A 16,762-nucleotide genomic window follows, 5' to 3' on the forward strand; every position below is an offset into this window, starting at 1 on the left:
CCATATGTACTTACTCTGAAGAAATGCCCACATCCTATTATCTTCAGTGGGGCTTTAGCCCATATGAATACACAATTTCTGCTTTTCCTTTACTGTTGAATCTGCCTTGCCAACAGATTTGATTATTTCTGGCTAAATAAGAAAATCACTGATTTGAAAAGGTTCTTGCTGCACAAATTAACTCAATACAGTCCATTTAGTAGCTAATACTGTAGATTACTTGAAACTGAAGTTCTCATGTGTGTTCTGGAATTGGGAAATAAAATGAATGACTAGAAAACTGAAGTGGTTTTAATAATTGCACTGTCTGAGAAACGGGGGAGATATGAAAACAAGGAATGAGTGTAAGTGCTTGAGTAATGCAGAAGTTTCTCTCTCTCTCTTTCTCTTTGGGACAGTGTACACCTTGTGGTCTTATCCTCACATTCTCCCTGCTTTTTCCACGTGGCCACCTGTGTTGCATAAACTAGCTGGAGGAGCAGGTAAGGAGGTGGAAGAGAAAGCCTCACGGACTGTATGGCATCCTATGGTTGGAAGTAATACATTACTAAAGGGATTGGCAACTTCACAGGGGCTGTCTGACAGAAATTATCTTCTCATATGAGCCTCTCTGGACCCTGAGATCATCAGGTGATCTTACGAGCCCACCACCTTCACAGATATGATTGGTGGGGATACAAGACAGGGCCTTTGTGGTGGCTGCACCTTGGCTCTGGAACTCCCTCCCTTGGGAGGTTAGAATGGCCCCTTCCTTTTTGTCCAACAGGCTTTTAGATGTAAAGGTTTTTAAGAAAAAAGATTCACAGTGTGGTGCATAAACGATACAGTTCTTAACTGCTTTTTTTTTAAGTGTAGGTTTTTAATTGTTTTAATTTTGTGAAAACTGCAATTCGATTTTAATGTTGAATTTTTGTATGTTTTAAAATATATTGTACTTATTTTAATTTGTAAGGTGCCTTGCATTCCAATTTTGGGAGAAAGTTGGAATATAAATGAAGATGATATTGGTATTAATAATATATTATATTTGATCTGCGATTTATCTTTTCCCTCTTTTTGCTGTTTTTTTAATGGAGGAGGAGGGATAACTGTTTTGGAAAAAATTGCTGAGATCCTGATTATTGTTTTTTTCTACAGATCTAATGCTCCCAGGGGTTGTAGTGCCCTCTTGTGGTCTTCCTGAGGTAGATCGTGGTACGCTGTGTGCTGTTACTTTGGCAAGAAACAGGTATGAGTTATCTTGAAAACAAATGTGAAGGGGTTTTGTAACTCTATAGGTGGATTTGTACTGTGTGTTTTGAGAAGATAAACAAAAGATCAAGCCAGCTGTGGCCAACAGAAGAACAAGCTGAGACTAAGCAAATTGTTCTGGAAAAAAAATCACAAGAGTATTATCAGTTTTGTTTTTAAAGGGATAAACTGTTTGTCTATTTTGGCAAAATAACAAGAGACATTTAATGGCACTTTTAAGACTAACCTGTTCATATTTAGTTCCTCTTTAAATTTTGTAGGTGTGAAGACTGTATGCAAGTTTATGTTTAAGAAACATACATGTAAGCCCTCACTATTGCTTTTTGTGGCTTGTCTTTTACACCTCTTGAGCTCTTTTCCCCAATGGCTGTCAGTCCTTCTGAAGAATTATTTCACTAAAATGTAAAAAATAAAAAATAACATATTTTTTTTTAGAAATTGAAAGTTTGAAGAGTTGAGTTAGGTTCTTCTGATGAGAAACATAAAAGCTTCTCACACATATCTGTGAGTTTTGATCAAATGTTTAAGTTGGATTTGGTCATAGCTGTATAGAAACGTGGATGAGTGTGAACATGTAAGGCTGCTTCATACTGAGTTCTTTCTCTGAACAGCTGGTTTTATCACTTACTTTTTGGTTTCAAAGAAAGACAAATTGGAAGCAAGAGCTTCCCATTTATTCTGGGGATTGTGCTTGTGTGACAATATGCCAGTCTAACCCATCAGGGCTTCTAATAGTACAACTAGATTTTATGTATTATTCATCTCATGAATTATGAATCAGGCTAGAGCTTGCTTTCTCCCTCTTTCCTTTAAATGCTTTGATTGTTTTTTGCACATCTTGTTTTTTGGTTATCATAGGCTACCAAGATGCTGATTCAGGTAATTTTCTGGTTCTTATTCAGAGACAAACTGTAGTTTTCAGGGAAGCTAGTTTGCCTGAATTGGCCATTAAGGTAACCTGGTTACCGCAAAGTATGAAGTGTAAAAGGGAATCAAAATACTCAAGCAAAAGAAGTACACATGAACCTGAAGTACATCACAAATGGCTAGACCCCAGCGTGGCCATGATGTTTAAACCAACTGCTTTCTTGTCTGGGAGATGGTGGTTGTTATGTGCCTTCAGATTGGTTGTGACTTCTGGTGGCTGCATCATAGAATTTTCTTGGCAGGATGTATTTAAAGGAGATTTGTCATTGCCTTTCTCTAAGGTTGTGAATGTGTGACTTGCCCAGGGTCACGCAGTGAGTGAATAAGAATTCAAACCCTAGTTTCCCAGAGCTCCAGCCCAATACTCACATCATTATACCATGTTGTCGCTCTTTCCAGGAGCCACGAGTACATAACTTTCTTTTGTTAAAGTAAGAATCATGCTATTTGTTTTCAGCATACTGTATTCTTTTCTTTTCAGTGCCCCTGTTGCCATTGGAATAGCTAACATGTCCACTGCAGAAATGGTGGCAGCTGAAATGAAAGGAAAAGGCTTCACAGTGCTTCATACCTATATGGATCACTTATGGTGGGTGCTTAACCAAAGTTGCATGATAGCTTACACAAAATGACCTGTAGGCAGCTGTCGTTAGGTTCAGTCGAATCCAGAGAACAATGCAAACGCAGAATCTTTTTTACTATGAGCTGACCAGAACTACTGTTATAGTGTAGTCTATAAATACTGATAATTTAGTAATGAATAATACACTGCAACCAAAAGCTCTACATTAACTGCTATGCCAAGGTTCTCCCTGAACTCTAGCAAGAAGCTTCTATCCCTAAACTTCAATGAACACTTAGGTGGAGCATGACAACTCTTCCCCCTCTGTGGCATCGTTGTTGGGGAGGGGCAGGTTCCTCTGAAATATCTTGCACCACCGATCATATCATAAGCTTGAGTCTCCCCTTCTTTCTTGTCTAAATCCATAGGTGGATCGCAAATGATAGATTGCATATATGCATTTTAATAATTTCATAGACTTTATAATATTAGGAGCTTATCTTGTTTTTTTTCTTGTTATCTTGTGAAATGAGCCTATGCTGTGTCCTGTGTTAGACACAAAGTGAAACATGCAGCTCAAAGGATGTGGGATTTGGTAGCTTTAAGCCACATCTAATCAGATCTTTATAGGGGAATGTGCAAGTAGGGTTTTATTTTGAGTGTGTTATTTGCTTGTAATGTTAAATCTGAATAATAGAACTGTACATTTGTAAGGAATGCTAGAAGTCATCTAATCAAACCCCCTGTATGAAATCTATATCTAAAGCATCTCTGAAAAGTGGCCATAGAATCATAGAGTTGGAAGAGACCGCAGGGGCCATCCAGTCCAAAGCATCCCCGACAGATGGCCATCCAGCCTCTGTTTAAAGATCTCTAAGGAAGGAGACTTGGCCATGTAACCTCTGTTTAAAAACCTCCAATAAGGAAGAATCCACTAGCATCTCAGGTAGTTATTCCTCTGTCAAACAGCTTCTACTATCTGAAGGAACCTCTGAATATTTAGCTGAAATCTCCTTTTTTTTTTGTCATTTGAAATGATTGGTTCATGTCCTGCTCTCTGGAGCAACAGAAAATGTGACAACCTTTCAGATATTTGAAGATGGCTCACATCACCACCCAGTTATCCTTGATTATCTTGATTTTCCAGATTGTTTTATCCATACATTTTTGAGAGTAGATGTGTTCAGATATCTATTACTGTTCCTGTTTCCTTGAAACAGGATTTTTTCCCCAGTGAATAGTTTAATTGGCCCTGTCCTGACTCTTGGCTGTGAACAGTTCTTTTGCTCAAATGGGAATTCGGAGTAATATTTTACATGTTTTCTTTTAAATTAAAAAGGGGGTTTGGTGACAAGTCATGCCCACCCATCATTGCCCCCTTAGAAGGAGAACCTTCAGAAGTGATGGATGCTGAAGAAGAGGAACAAGAGGATGAAGAAGGGAAGGGCCAAGTACTGGAAAACAGCCTCTCTGTTGACTCATCCTTGCAGACAAACTTTGGAAATCTAAACATGGAAGAAATTCCTCAGTGTGCTGACCTAAGGAGAAAAGAGGTACCAAATGAAGATGGAGCTGATGAAATTGTCAGAGAAGAAAACCCAGATGTTTCTCAGGAGATGGAAGACAGGAGTCCACAAGGTATAACTGCAGGGATGTGGCTAGGCATTTCTGTTCCAGTAACAACTTTCGGCTGAGGATATCAATTGTTTGCTTAAATAACAAGACAGACTGATACATCTTGCTACCTTTGGGAAGTTGTGCTGTCTTCTTCAAATGTCAGTATTAACTGGGCAAAGCTAGGGGGCATAAGCCATTACAAGACTTACATGTTAATAGTTTGCAGTTGTGTTTTCTGTCAAAAAAAATTCCCTGTCTTTAGACACTACATGGGGTATAAAGTAGTGGCAGAGAGGGTTCACCAAGTGACAAGTGATCTGTGGTAAATTGGGCCACACCATTGTTTTGTGCTGGTGCTGATGAGGAAATATTCTGTCTTTGTATTTTTTTCAACAGAACAAATGGATGTTTTGCTTCATCAGTGCTTCTTCCATGCCTTAAAATGTAAAGTGAAGAAGTCAGAGCTCCCTTTGTTGGCCAGCAGCTTTCTGCGTAACTACATGTTTTCATGCTGGTAGGTGTAGTCTGATTGTGTAGTAATTTGTAACCCTCCAGATGTTGGACTGCAACTCCAATCATCCCTGACCACTGACCATTGCAGTTGGCCTAATGGAAGTTGCAGTCCAACAATACCTAGAGGGCATTTGTTCCTTAGCCACTGTGAAAGCTGGGTGCAAGTTTGCTGGAGAATGTTGCATTTTATTTGAACTTCCTGATTTGTTTCAGAGTTCCCTGTGCCTTTCATGTCATTATAATTCATTCAGTTTATTGTTCAGGCTGAAGACTGTGACAAGTATAAAGTCCAAAATAATATCAGTATAATTTACAAAGATGTCAAATAGCTTCAACTTTTCTGCATTGTGTGTGTGTGTGTGTGAGAGAGAGAGAGAGAGAGAGAGAGAATGAATGTTCCTTCAAGTCACCTGTCTACTTGTGACAACCCCATGAATTTCATAGGTTTTCTTAGGCAAGGATTGCTCAGAGGTGGTCTTGCCAATTCCTTCTTCTGAAATATAATGTACAGCATTTGGTATTTGTTGGTGGTTTTCCATCCAAGTACTAACTAGGCATACTTAGCTGTTAAGATCAGACAGGCTCTGGTGCTTTTAGGTTGTTTAGGCCCTCCCTTCAGTTAAAAAAAAACATTACCGAAAAAGCCCCCTTTTGTGCCTTATAGGGTCCATGTGTGGTAATTTTATCAGGTATTAGGCCTTTTTTGGCCTGTTTCAGGGGTGGAGGGGACATTTCCAAAATCAGAAGTGACTTCTAGTTTCTTCCAGTTCAGAAAACAGGCTCACCTGAATGTAAAACAGACCAGGGAAAAGGGAACATGGTGAAATTATTCTCCAGTGCCATCTTGATAGTATGAGTCTTTTAATATCAATCAGAAGAAATTGGATGGAGCATTGGTGTGGGAGTGCTGGGAGGCCACACTGAAGGCCCTGGGTGATGCACATAGGCCACTTTTACCCACCCCTGAAATAGCTGATTGATAAAATTGGATACAATGCAATAGAGCTGATGTGCTGAGACAAAACATTATTCCATTTAGTTCAATTCACTCTATCCCAACCAGATGTGGCCCTCCAGAGTCTTAATGCAAATGTCTTTCTCAGCTCTGCCATCTTTTAACCAGCGTTTCCAGTGATTGAGCTTGTAATCTTCTGCATGAGAAATATGCATATTACAGTGGTTGGGTTTTGGTGCCATTCCAAAGGTATACCTTCCTCCCTTCCATTAAGTGATAAACATGAATCTTTTGAGCTGCAAGCAGTTTACAGCTAGCTCTCCCATGTTAATTAAGATGGCAGATAGCTAATATATTAAGATTTGGGATCATTATCATCAGTCAAGTAAACCTAGCATGAAAAGACTTGTTTTGATCCATAATTCCATGAGTAGACAGTGTCAGAGTGTCAAGGGTTAATAACAGCACACAGGGAAATGCTTGATGTGTGTGTGTGTTTGACCATGAGCATTCAGCAGAAGGACAAGGTTAATTAGCACAGCTGATGCTCATTGGCTCAAGGACACTTTGGTGTCCAAGTGCACGTAGCCATGGATGATGAAACATGTGTCTGGATTACACAAGGGACACATGTCATGGTTACACACCTGAACTCACTGGGTTTGGGAGACCACATGGTCTGGAGTCTATATAAACCTAGGGGTTGCAAGTGATAGCTTGTGGGTTTGTAGTAGGAGTTGGTTTGGTATGCGTTGTGGAGTTTGGAGAGATCTGTATTTGTATTATAGCACTGTGAATAAAGAGCACTTCAGGAGACTTAGCTTCTCTGGTGGTTTATCAGAAGAAGTCTGGCATAGGTTTGTTGTGTGTCCCCGGAGGTTCCTGCATTGCTTCAGTTTCTGGAAGACATCCAGCTGCTGTTATCTCAACTGCCTTTGGAACCACGGTTCTGCTTCTAAAATTGCTAGCTCTGCTCAAAGGTCTGATTTAACCACTAGGGCTCGTTTGAGTTGCTGCCAGTGGTTGTTGGACCCCAGCGGTTGTGCTGACAGATAGCACCTACAGGTCTTCCATGTGGCGTTCAGTGTTAAGAACCCGAACTAAAAAGATGCAGACCGTGAAGAATCTCATGTGTACAGGGGTTTCATGCATACACCACTGTTCCCTTGTGGGTATGGAGATTCTGGATTAATCTGAAGCCAGCCATGCATACTTAAGTAGGGCTTCTACATTGAAACTGAAGTATATAATTATACTTGCTAGTTAATAATGTGAAAAGAGCCCCAATTACCAGAATTATCAGTAGAAGTGCTAGGGCTTTGGGCCATAGTGATTACTACTACAGGGAGTTTAGTGTGGATCAAAGTATGTTAAGGTATACTGTACTCCAGAAAGAATGAAGATTAAAAGTTTCTTCACATAGAGCATTGTTGTGCTTAGCTCTGAAAAAGCTCATTATGTATCTATGTGGTACTTTGTGCTCTTGGATCATACACAAGGAAGAAGAGCACCTATGTTCCAATAGAAACTTAATGAGATTTTTTTTTTTTTTGCATAATTTCTAGTGGAGAAGGAAACTACATTTCATAACTCTATACGGAATTTAAATTCTCTGTTTCCAGTTTCAGAGAGAGCTAGTGCGATGTAGTGTTGGACTTGGACTATGATTCTGGAAGATAGGTTCAAATCCCTGCTTAGCCATGGAAATTCACCGGGTAAACTTGAGCATGTCACACTTTATCAGCCTCAGAGGAAGGCAAAGGCAAACCTCCTTTGAACAACTCCTGCCAATAAAGTCCCTTGATAGGTTCATCTTATGGTTGCCCTATGTCAGAAATGACTTGAAGGCACCCAACAACAGTTCTAAATTTCAGTGTGTTTGTCTTCTAAGAGTATTTTAGTAGGAAAAATCGGGATGGGATACAAACACAATTTCAGATGCTTAGGGGTGATGTCCTTTTTAGTTATAATTGTTTTCTTCTTTAACTTACCAATAGTCCAAATGGTCAGCAGCTCGACATAAAGAAATCCAGCTACAAAAAGGTGAGTAATTGTTTTTCTGTACTATGAAAGTTAGGGAGGAAAAACTATTTCTTAGATTTAAAATCAAGATTTTTCTAGTTGTCAGCTTCCCAAATATCTGTCCCTCATGTAATACACTGTTGGGGTGGGGAGGGAATTCAGGTGTGCTGACATTTTCAGAGTGTACATGTGGTGCTTCAGGCAAAAGTGCCCTGTGGCTATTCTACTCCTTGTCATTTATTTGTAAATACATCTATCATTTCCACTGCCCATCATGAAAAAAATGGGTCAGAAAGGTGTAATTGCATTCCCTTTTTAAACTACATCATAATTACTTAATGCAAGAATACAAGATGAAACAAAGTTGTGCAGTCTTGCACAGTGTGTGAGCAGATGATAATCTTTTTTCCAGTGGATATCTCCTTGTACTCCTTTCATAAGAGCCATTAATTTATTTATGCATTTCATACAGCTGTAATCTGTTTACAGATTATTGCCCGTGACAGAAGTCTTTAATGTTTTTTCTTGCTAGATTAACAAGGCAATCCAAAAAATAAGTCCCACTGTATTTAGTGGGTTTGATCCAGAATAAGTATGCATAGGATACAGCCTCAAAATGTTTTTTGAAAAAATATCATGATTATTAAAAGGGCTTTTGTGACCCTTGGATTTATATGGAGGTCAGTACTGAATATTTTAAAAGTTAATGTAAGATTAATATATTATTGAAACATATTTTTGAAAGTAGTATAAAATAAGAGATTTCTGATACACTGTACATTAGAAAAAAGGCTTAACTTTAAATATCTACTATGATTTCTGTACAATTCAAAGCATTTTTGCTCTTGAACAATGTCCTCCTTACCTCAGATATTTGCAAAGGTTAACACAGTTTGCCAGATTTGCACAAGAATGCTTTTAAATGACTTCTCATCTCCCATACTTTGCTAAAAAGAATACATACTTTTGCCAAGAAATTGTCAATAATAATTTTGTGTATTTCAAACCACGAGGTCTCAAGTTTCCCAAGAGGATTGCTGACAGGGTCTAATGTTTTAAATTACTATATATCTGTACTCTTTTTAACATTTCTTGTCTATTATGAATGCACTCATATAAAGAACACCACTCCACTATACTGTTTTGCACATCCAAACTTTCCCTATAGGGTGCTGTAAGCAACTGATGATGATGTACTTGCATGATTTGATGATATCCATTCACTTGGTATTACAATTGTAGTACCCCTCTTTTACCTGACAGTGGCCCAAGAGTATTTTAGTGATGCCACTGCGTCCCAATCAAGAAGCAGCAAGGGAAAGGACCTATGTTGTACTGTATGCAGGGTCATTATATTAGTTTGTACCTGTATAGTATCTGTATAGTCTGTTGCAAACCCTCCTTGCAGACATACTACCTATAGTGCACAGACCTGGGCCTCTCCTTCCCTCTGGTGGGAACTATAGTTGGACTAGCTTTTTCCTTTTTTCACACTGTGCTTTAAGGATAACAACAGCCACTGCAACAATTGCCCAAAGCAGATGGATCAAATAATACAGCTTCCGGACACTTTGGGGGGCATGGTGTTTAGACGATGCACCCCAAAGCAGCCAGAAGCCATGCCAAGAGTGCGCTGAGACAGCAAAAGCTACTCTTTTCAGGAGTGGATTAAATTTGCTCCTGCTGACTGCCCGTTTGCGACTGCAGCGGTGGCCTGCTTTGAGTGCAAGCTGTGTGATCACTGCTGTCTTGAGCCGATCTTTTTGGCCCATGTGCTTCACACCATAGACTCTGTGCGGGATTGTATGAGCATATAAATTCTAATGGCTTTTTCTGTCATAGTTCTCCAAGTTCCTGCAGTCGATGCAACAACAGAAGATCCTTCAGGTGAAAGAACTGAGTAAGGGGGTAGAGAGCATTGTGGATGTGGACTGGAGGCATGACAGGTAAAATTCTGAGCCCTGTATAAGAATTAATATCTTGGAGAAGAAGTTCTAAATGAGCTGTTCTCAAAATGGGAAAGAGTTTTGAATAATTGTGTGCTTTCTGTCTGAAGCACTTTAAAAGTGGTTAATGAGCTGAGTTGTGTTTTAAGACCAAAGGAGCTAACTAGAACAGAAGTTGCTCCTTTTGCAAGAGATCCATCTCTCTCTCTATCTCTCTTTCTCTGTCACACACACACACATTTGTGAAGTTTCTCTCTTCTATATTGAAGATGCAGTTAATACCCTAGACTAGCTTCTATGTGTCTGGTTCACTTTGAGGAGCCAAATACGTAAGCAAGCAGCTGTCACAAAGGCCTCTTTACAAATGAAGATATAAACGTACACTGCGCATAACTTCAAGTAGGACTGCCCAATATGCTTATCAATAAGCTTCACAGATGGAGGATGAGTTTGTATTGGAGAACTGAGAATGAGGATGAGATGAATGCATGACTGAAGTAATTAGAAAAGGGGGGGCTTTCTAAGTCTTGTTAATTCTGTGGGAAAATGTTCACAGCCAGAACAAAAATATGACATTTAAAGCAAATTATTAAGCTACAAAAGCATGTTGATATATGAGAAAGCTTGAATAACTAAGTATCAGATGCAATTCTGGTTGTAAATGCTGACCAGATAGTTGCACTGTCTACACTGAGTAAAAAGTCATGCTCTTTGATGGTGGTGGGGAGAACTCCTCCCAGCTATTATTTACACATGTTTAGTTCAAATACTGGGTATGCCTTTTGATGCAGCTTTCCAAAAAGAAATACAGCATGCTATATTGAAGAAGAATATTAAAACATTGGGGCCTTATTAGAGAAGGGATAGAAAATTTTAAACGAAATCATCCTTGTTTATAATCTAAATGACACAAATCAACCCATATTTGTCCCCCTGTTGCTAATGTTTAAGGAGGAAATGTTATGGGGGAAAGTGTGTGCGTATTTTACACTAGAGGAATAAATAGAAATGTTCTTTGTCAAAAAAAGTGGAAGCCTGCTGTCTTGTACAAATGCTGAGATGGAGCATGTCTGTATAGACTTATTTAAATGGTTTCCTATTTTATTCTGAATCTCTGATGAAAGGATAATGCCATGTCCCATCTAGGACAGGTCCATGGCATCCAACAAATAAATAAATCCTGGTCAGTATATTCTGCTTGGGTTTTGAGATTTCAGAGGCTAAACATAATTTTTAAAAGAAAAGATGACGTATTCAGGATGGTGAAATTAACTACAAGGCATCAGCAGCAGTAATATCAGTTTCCCATTATAGACTAGTCTAGGTTGGAATCACAGATTCTAAAAGCTTTGCTTACATGATTATTTGAAGAAACAAGCATCTTAAATCCATATTTTAAAACTGATCCCCAAATTTATATATTTTAAACTAGACACTATTCTGGTAATTCATATACATGGTTCTCTGTCATTATATATTTGTATACATGCAATATGAACAAATCTTTTAAAACTTTTGCTACAGTTTGGTTACATCTTCCTCAAAAAAACAATAACCTTGTTTATGTTTTTGCCTTTCCTCAGCCACTCACATTTCACAGTTTCCATCATAGTATTACATCAGTACTAAAAAAACAAACAAAAAACAGTTTAGAGTAGATGACCAATGGTTGGTCAGTGCTTCTTTACTTATAAACACCAAAACAGAATAGTCAAGTCAAGGGCTGCAATGTGCAGGGTTAAGGATAGTGCTTGTGTCTTTTAAAAACTGCATTGTGTTAGAAAAAGCCAACACCTTCAGCTAGCTCTCTGCTGCTGAAACAGATCAAATCATATCTTTTGAAACTGTTTCTTGATATCACTTATTAAGGGCACAGAAGAATTTAAGACAAGCCTAATCGTTATCATTCTTTCTCCATCTATGCCAATGCTCAGCTTTTTTGCAATCAGACATGCAAAATATAGGCCAGTCCTAAACTGTCCTCCTTTTGTTATCCATCAATGTTGTGGATATCAAGTAAGCAGTAGTGCTTACCACTGTATAATGTAGGTTTATTATAAAGGTAAAGGTAAAGGTTTCCCCTTTGACAAGGTTGTCAAATCATGTCCAACTGTAGGGGGTGGTACTCATTTCCATCACTGAAGAGTCAGCGTTGTCAAAGACAACTCCATGGTCGCATGGCCAGCATGACTGCATGGAATGCTGTTACCTTCCCACCAAATTGGTACCTCTTTATCTACTTGCACTTTTACATGCTTTCAAATTGCTAGGTTGGCAGAAGCTGGGACTAATGGTGGGAGGTCACTCCATCATGTGGCACTTGGGCCTCAAAGTCCCGACCTGCTGATCTTGCAATCATCAGAGTTGGTGTCTTAATCACTGAACCACCCCATCCCTCTAGCTTTATTATACAAAATGTTTATAAGTCTTTGAAGCTTTAGAATGTATGTTAACCTGGTTGATGTAAGGAGGATAATGATTATGACAAAGAATCTCTTTCTTTGATAAAATTACCAGCTTGATAGATGAAGGGAATGCTGTGGATATCGTATATCTTGATTTCAGTAAGGCCTTTGACAAAGTTCCCCATGACGTTCTTGAAAACAAGCTTGTAGAATGTGGGATAGACAAGGCAACTGTTACATGGATTTGTAATTGGTTGACTGGCCGAACTCAAAGGGTGCTCAACAACGGATCCCTTTCATCCTGTAGAGAAGTCACCAGTGGGGTCCCACAGGGCTCAGCCCTGGGCCCAGTGCTATTCAACATCTTCATCAGTGACTTGGATGACAGAATTGGAGGCATACTTATCAGATTTGCAGATGACACCAAATTAGGAGGAATAGCTAATACTCCAGAAGACAGGATCAAAATTCAAAATGACCTGAATAGACTAGAAAGCTGGGCCAAAGCTAACAAAATGAAACTCAGCACGGAGAAATGTAATGTACTGCACTTAGGGCAGAAAAATAAAATGCACTGCTATAGGATGGGGGACACCTGGCTGAACGAGACTACATGTGAAAGGGATCGAGGAGTCCAAGTAGACCACAAGTTGAACATGAGTTAATAGTGTGATGTGGCAGCTAAAAAGGCCAATGCAATTTTAGGCTGCATCAATAAAAGTATAGTGTCTAGATCAAGAGAAGTAATAGTGCCACTGTATTCTGCTTTGGTCAGGCCCCACCTGGAATATTATGTCCAGTTCTGAGCACCACAATTCAAAAAGGACATTGAGAAACTGGAGCATGTCCAAAGGAGGGTGACTAAAATGGTGAAGGGTCTGGAAACCATGCCCTATGAAGAATGACTCAGGGAGCTGCGGATGTTTAGCCTGGAGAAAAGATGATTAAGAGGTGATATGATAGTCCTGTTTAAATATTTGAAGGGATGTTATATTCAGGAGGGAGCTAGCTTATTTTCTGCTGCTCCAGAGACCAGGACCGGGAACAATGGATGCAAGCTACAGGAAAAGAGATTCCACCTCAACATTAGGAGGAACTTCCTACAGTAAGGGCTGTTCAACAGTGGAACACACTCCCTCAGAGTGTGGTGGAGTCTCCTTCCTTAGAGGTCTTTAAGCAGAGGCTGGATGGCCATCTGTTGGGTCTTTTTCTGCATGGCAGGGGGTTGGACTGGATGGCCCTTGTGGTCTCTACGATTCTATGATTCTTCAGTTTTTGCCCCTTTACCCCACAAATCCCTTGAAGTGGTAATTATCAAGGACCTTAGAGTCATGCGTTTGAGTTTTTTCTCAGCCATGGACATTTGGACTTATTTGCTAGTTTCTAGCCAATGCTAGCAAGGAATGCTGGATAAAAGGAAGGAACATCAACCATTTTAAGATACATCGATTACACACTATTGTTAGTGGGAAAACATCATGGACTTGGAAGAATTACTAAGGAAAGCCAAGGAAGAAAGTGCAAAGGCAGGCTTGATGCTGAAGATAAAGAAAACAAAAATAATGATCATGGAGGACCTACATAAATTCAGATTAGACAATGAGGAAATAGAAATAGTTAAAGATTTCTCGTACCTTGGATCAAACATCTTTCAGAACGGAGATTGAAGTGAAGAGATAAGAAGGCTAGGAATGGGAAAAGCAGCCATGAAAGAGCTAGAGAAGATCCTAAAGAGTAAAGATATATAATTGAGCATTATACTTGGAATCGTCCAGGCCATTGTATTCCCCATCACTATGTATGGATGTGAGAGCTGGACAGTGAAAAAGATAAAAAGAATATTACCTTATTTGAGGTATGGTTCTGAAGAAGAGTGCTGAGGGTATTGTGGACAACCAAAAAGACAAACAAATGGGTCCTGGAACAGATCAAGCCTGAAATACCTCTGGAAGCCAAGATGATCAAATTGAGGCTGTTGTACTTTGGCCAAATCATGAGAAGGCATGACTCATTAGAAAAGACAATAATGCTGGGAAAGGTTGAGGGTAGAAAAAAGAAAGGAAATGGCACACCAGATGGCTAGGTTCAATTAAGGAGGTCACAGGCATGAGTCTGTAAAACTTAAGCAGAGCAGTAGAAGACAAGCAGTCTGGAAGATGTCTCATCCACATGGTTGCCATGAGTCAAGGTCGACTCAAGGGCAGTTAACAAAAACCAATTCAGTTGGTGTGTTGGTGATGCTTGCACCTTTAGGTCACACATATATAGATCCCATGTCACTAACACCCATTAAAGATGCAAGCTGATTCAGCTCATCTCTTGATATAGTGGGTGACTTATCACATGCATGTTATTGTCAGAAAAGCTCTTGATACCAGAATATTAGCAAAAAACAAGTGTATTCTGGAGTGGAAAACTGTGGCCCTCCAGAGGTTTTTGTACATCAGCTACTGTAAAAGCTCACCATTGGCTATGTGAGCTAGGGCTCATAGGAGTTGCAGGATGGAAGGTTCTGGAGGGCCACCATTGCCCTTCTCTGGTATAAAGCAATGATGATGGTGAAGGGAGAAGAATTGACAGAACAGCCCTTTGTGTTTTATTCTTTCCTATCTCAACCCATATGTGAATCCCTTCTCTCCCTGTAAAAATTGGAACTTGGTGTGCCTACCTGTCGTCTCTCGCTACTGCTGCCCATGCTCTCTTCGCAAGTCTTCCTCCCACTTCGGCTAAAAGTGGCAGTGGATTGGTACTGACGAATATGCACTGCAGCCCCTCGTCTCCCTTCTCGTCCTCCAGGATCGTCTTGTGGGGTGTTGGACCCTTGGCTCTGGACTGCTGGTCTTCGTTTCCCACAGGAAGTTCTACACTCTCTCCTCCCCCACCCATCTATGATGTCACATACACATAGCATTGTGAAGTTAGCATTTTACAGTTTCTTTAAGAAGCTCTCATTTTTACTGCCCCTTGATAGATGTGATGTCAGAGGTTCCTACAGTAATTTGCTAGAACAGGCAGTGCAGTGCAAGAGCTCTGTCACAATGGGTACTTGTGATGTCAAGGAATCTCACAGACTGTTTATGAGGGGGGGCATTCAGATTACGTCTGTATTGGAGTTTAGCAAGAACTGAAACCTAAAGTTATGAATGAAGCACTTTTCAGTGCTTCAACTTTTCCGGAGGTTATCTCTCTTGGACTCCAAGGCTGTAATTTTCTTTTGTTGTTGTTGTGTGCCTGCTAGTAGTTTCTGACTCATGGTGACCTTAAGGTGAACCTATCATGATTTTTTATTGGCAAGATTAGGTTTGCCATTGCCGTCCCCTGAGGCTGAGAGCATTGGACTTGCCCAAGGTCACCAGTGGCTTTCATGGCTTAGTGGGGAATTGAACCCTGGTCTCCAGATTCGCAGGCCAACATTCAAACCTCTACACTATGCTGGTTCTGCATAGTTTTCTTTACTATAGACTTAATTCTGAGAATATTCAGAGACTGATCTTCCTATTTACGCTTCCCAATCTCCATTTATTTGATCACTGTGAAGACTTATCAAGAGAGGAAGGATGGCCTTCCCCCAACTATGAAAAAAGTGAGGAATCCTGTTTCCTAACACATCTGGCCACCCTATATCCTAGTATGTTTTCTTGGCTCCTATTAGTATCCATGCAAGGTTGTTGATTCTTATCTGCCAGCTTGTTTTGTCCTTTTCTCTATTTTCCTTTGCCACGAAGAAGAATATGGTTGCGCTCTGGCAATAAAAGCTTTCCCTAGTGATATGAGCTTCCCCCCATTTTCATGCCAGAAAGCCATCATCTTGGAGTGGGGATGAGAAATGATGGACCCTACTTACCACTTAATAGCCTTGTGTTGTGGCTTGTGGCTTCCAGTACTGAAATTAGGAGGGCACTAGATGATAAGGCATTAAAATAACTTGTTCGGATTGGAATATCCATTTTGCCAAAATAAGATTTTGTCTTTTGCCCAGTGTTGCATTCTCAGTTTGAGGGGAAGGAATCTAGATTCATACCTTTTAATGAAAAAAAAATAGTACACTATAGGGTTAGCAGGGGTAATACTTGGAGAGAAAGCAAAAACAAAAACAAAATTTTAGAATATCCCAAATGAGTGTGTGTGTGTGTGTGTGTATATATATATATAATATTAATTATATATATTAATTGAGCTAAAGTATCCATTTATATTTTTTTTTAAAAAAATATCAAAATGAACAGGAACTCTCAAGGAGTATCTTTTCAGAGAGGATTAGGGGTTGTTCATGTGTCAAATGCCCACCAGTCTGTAAAGCATGTTAAAAGTAGATGATGCTATTGACTATGCTGGCCCTTCTCAGTTGTGGCTCTAGGAGTGGCAGTTCTATGGCCCATGTGGAGTATGCAATTCATGAAAGTGTCTAGTATGAATATATATTCATACTCAACCACATGATGCTCATGTAGCTTGTGAGCATTCCATCACTCACTTTGGGTATAGGAAGATAGCCAGGCACACAGGCACACAAAATAATAATAATAATAATAATAATAATAATAATAATAATAATAATAATAAT

At 39.6% G+C, this 16,762-nt stretch overlaps 2 protein-coding genes across 2 annotated transcripts in view; one reads left to right on the forward strand and one right to left on the reverse strand.

The window, feature by feature from the left end:
- DYRK3 (dual specificity tyrosine phosphorylation regulated kinase 3) overlaps positions 1-15,236 on the reverse strand; it is a 46,465-nt gene extending 31,229 nt beyond the window's left edge. Inside the window, exon 1 of the mRNA XM_042462880.1 lies at positions 14,867-15,236. The gene's annotated coding sequence lies outside the window, so the exon portion shown is untranslated. The remainder of the gene's footprint in view (positions 1-14,866) is intronic.
- The window catches only part of EIF2D (eukaryotic translation initiation factor 2D), a 29,010-nt gene that overhangs the window by 4,084 nt on the left and 8,164 nt on the right, over positions 1-16,762 (forward strand). Inside the window, exons 3-9 of the mRNA XM_042462883.1 lie at positions 399-482; positions 1,138-1,228; positions 2,660-2,767; positions 4,080-4,378; positions 4,754-4,871; positions 7,823-7,868; positions 9,690-9,793. Of these exons, the coding sequence (XP_042318817.1) occupies positions 399-482; positions 1,138-1,228; positions 2,660-2,767; positions 4,080-4,378; positions 4,754-4,871; positions 7,823-7,868; positions 9,690-9,793 (850 nt within the window). The remainder of the gene's footprint in view (positions 1-398; positions 483-1,137; positions 1,229-2,659; positions 2,768-4,079; positions 4,379-4,753; positions 4,872-7,822; positions 7,869-9,689; positions 9,794-16,762) is intronic.

Source organism: Sceloporus undulatus, chromosome 4 (assembly GCF_019175285.1).
Source record: "Sceloporus undulatus isolate JIND9_A2432 ecotype Alabama chromosome 4, SceUnd_v1.1, whole genome shotgun sequence".
Taxonomy (NCBI): Eukaryota; Metazoa; Chordata; class Lepidosauria; order Squamata; family Phrynosomatidae; genus Sceloporus; species Sceloporus undulatus.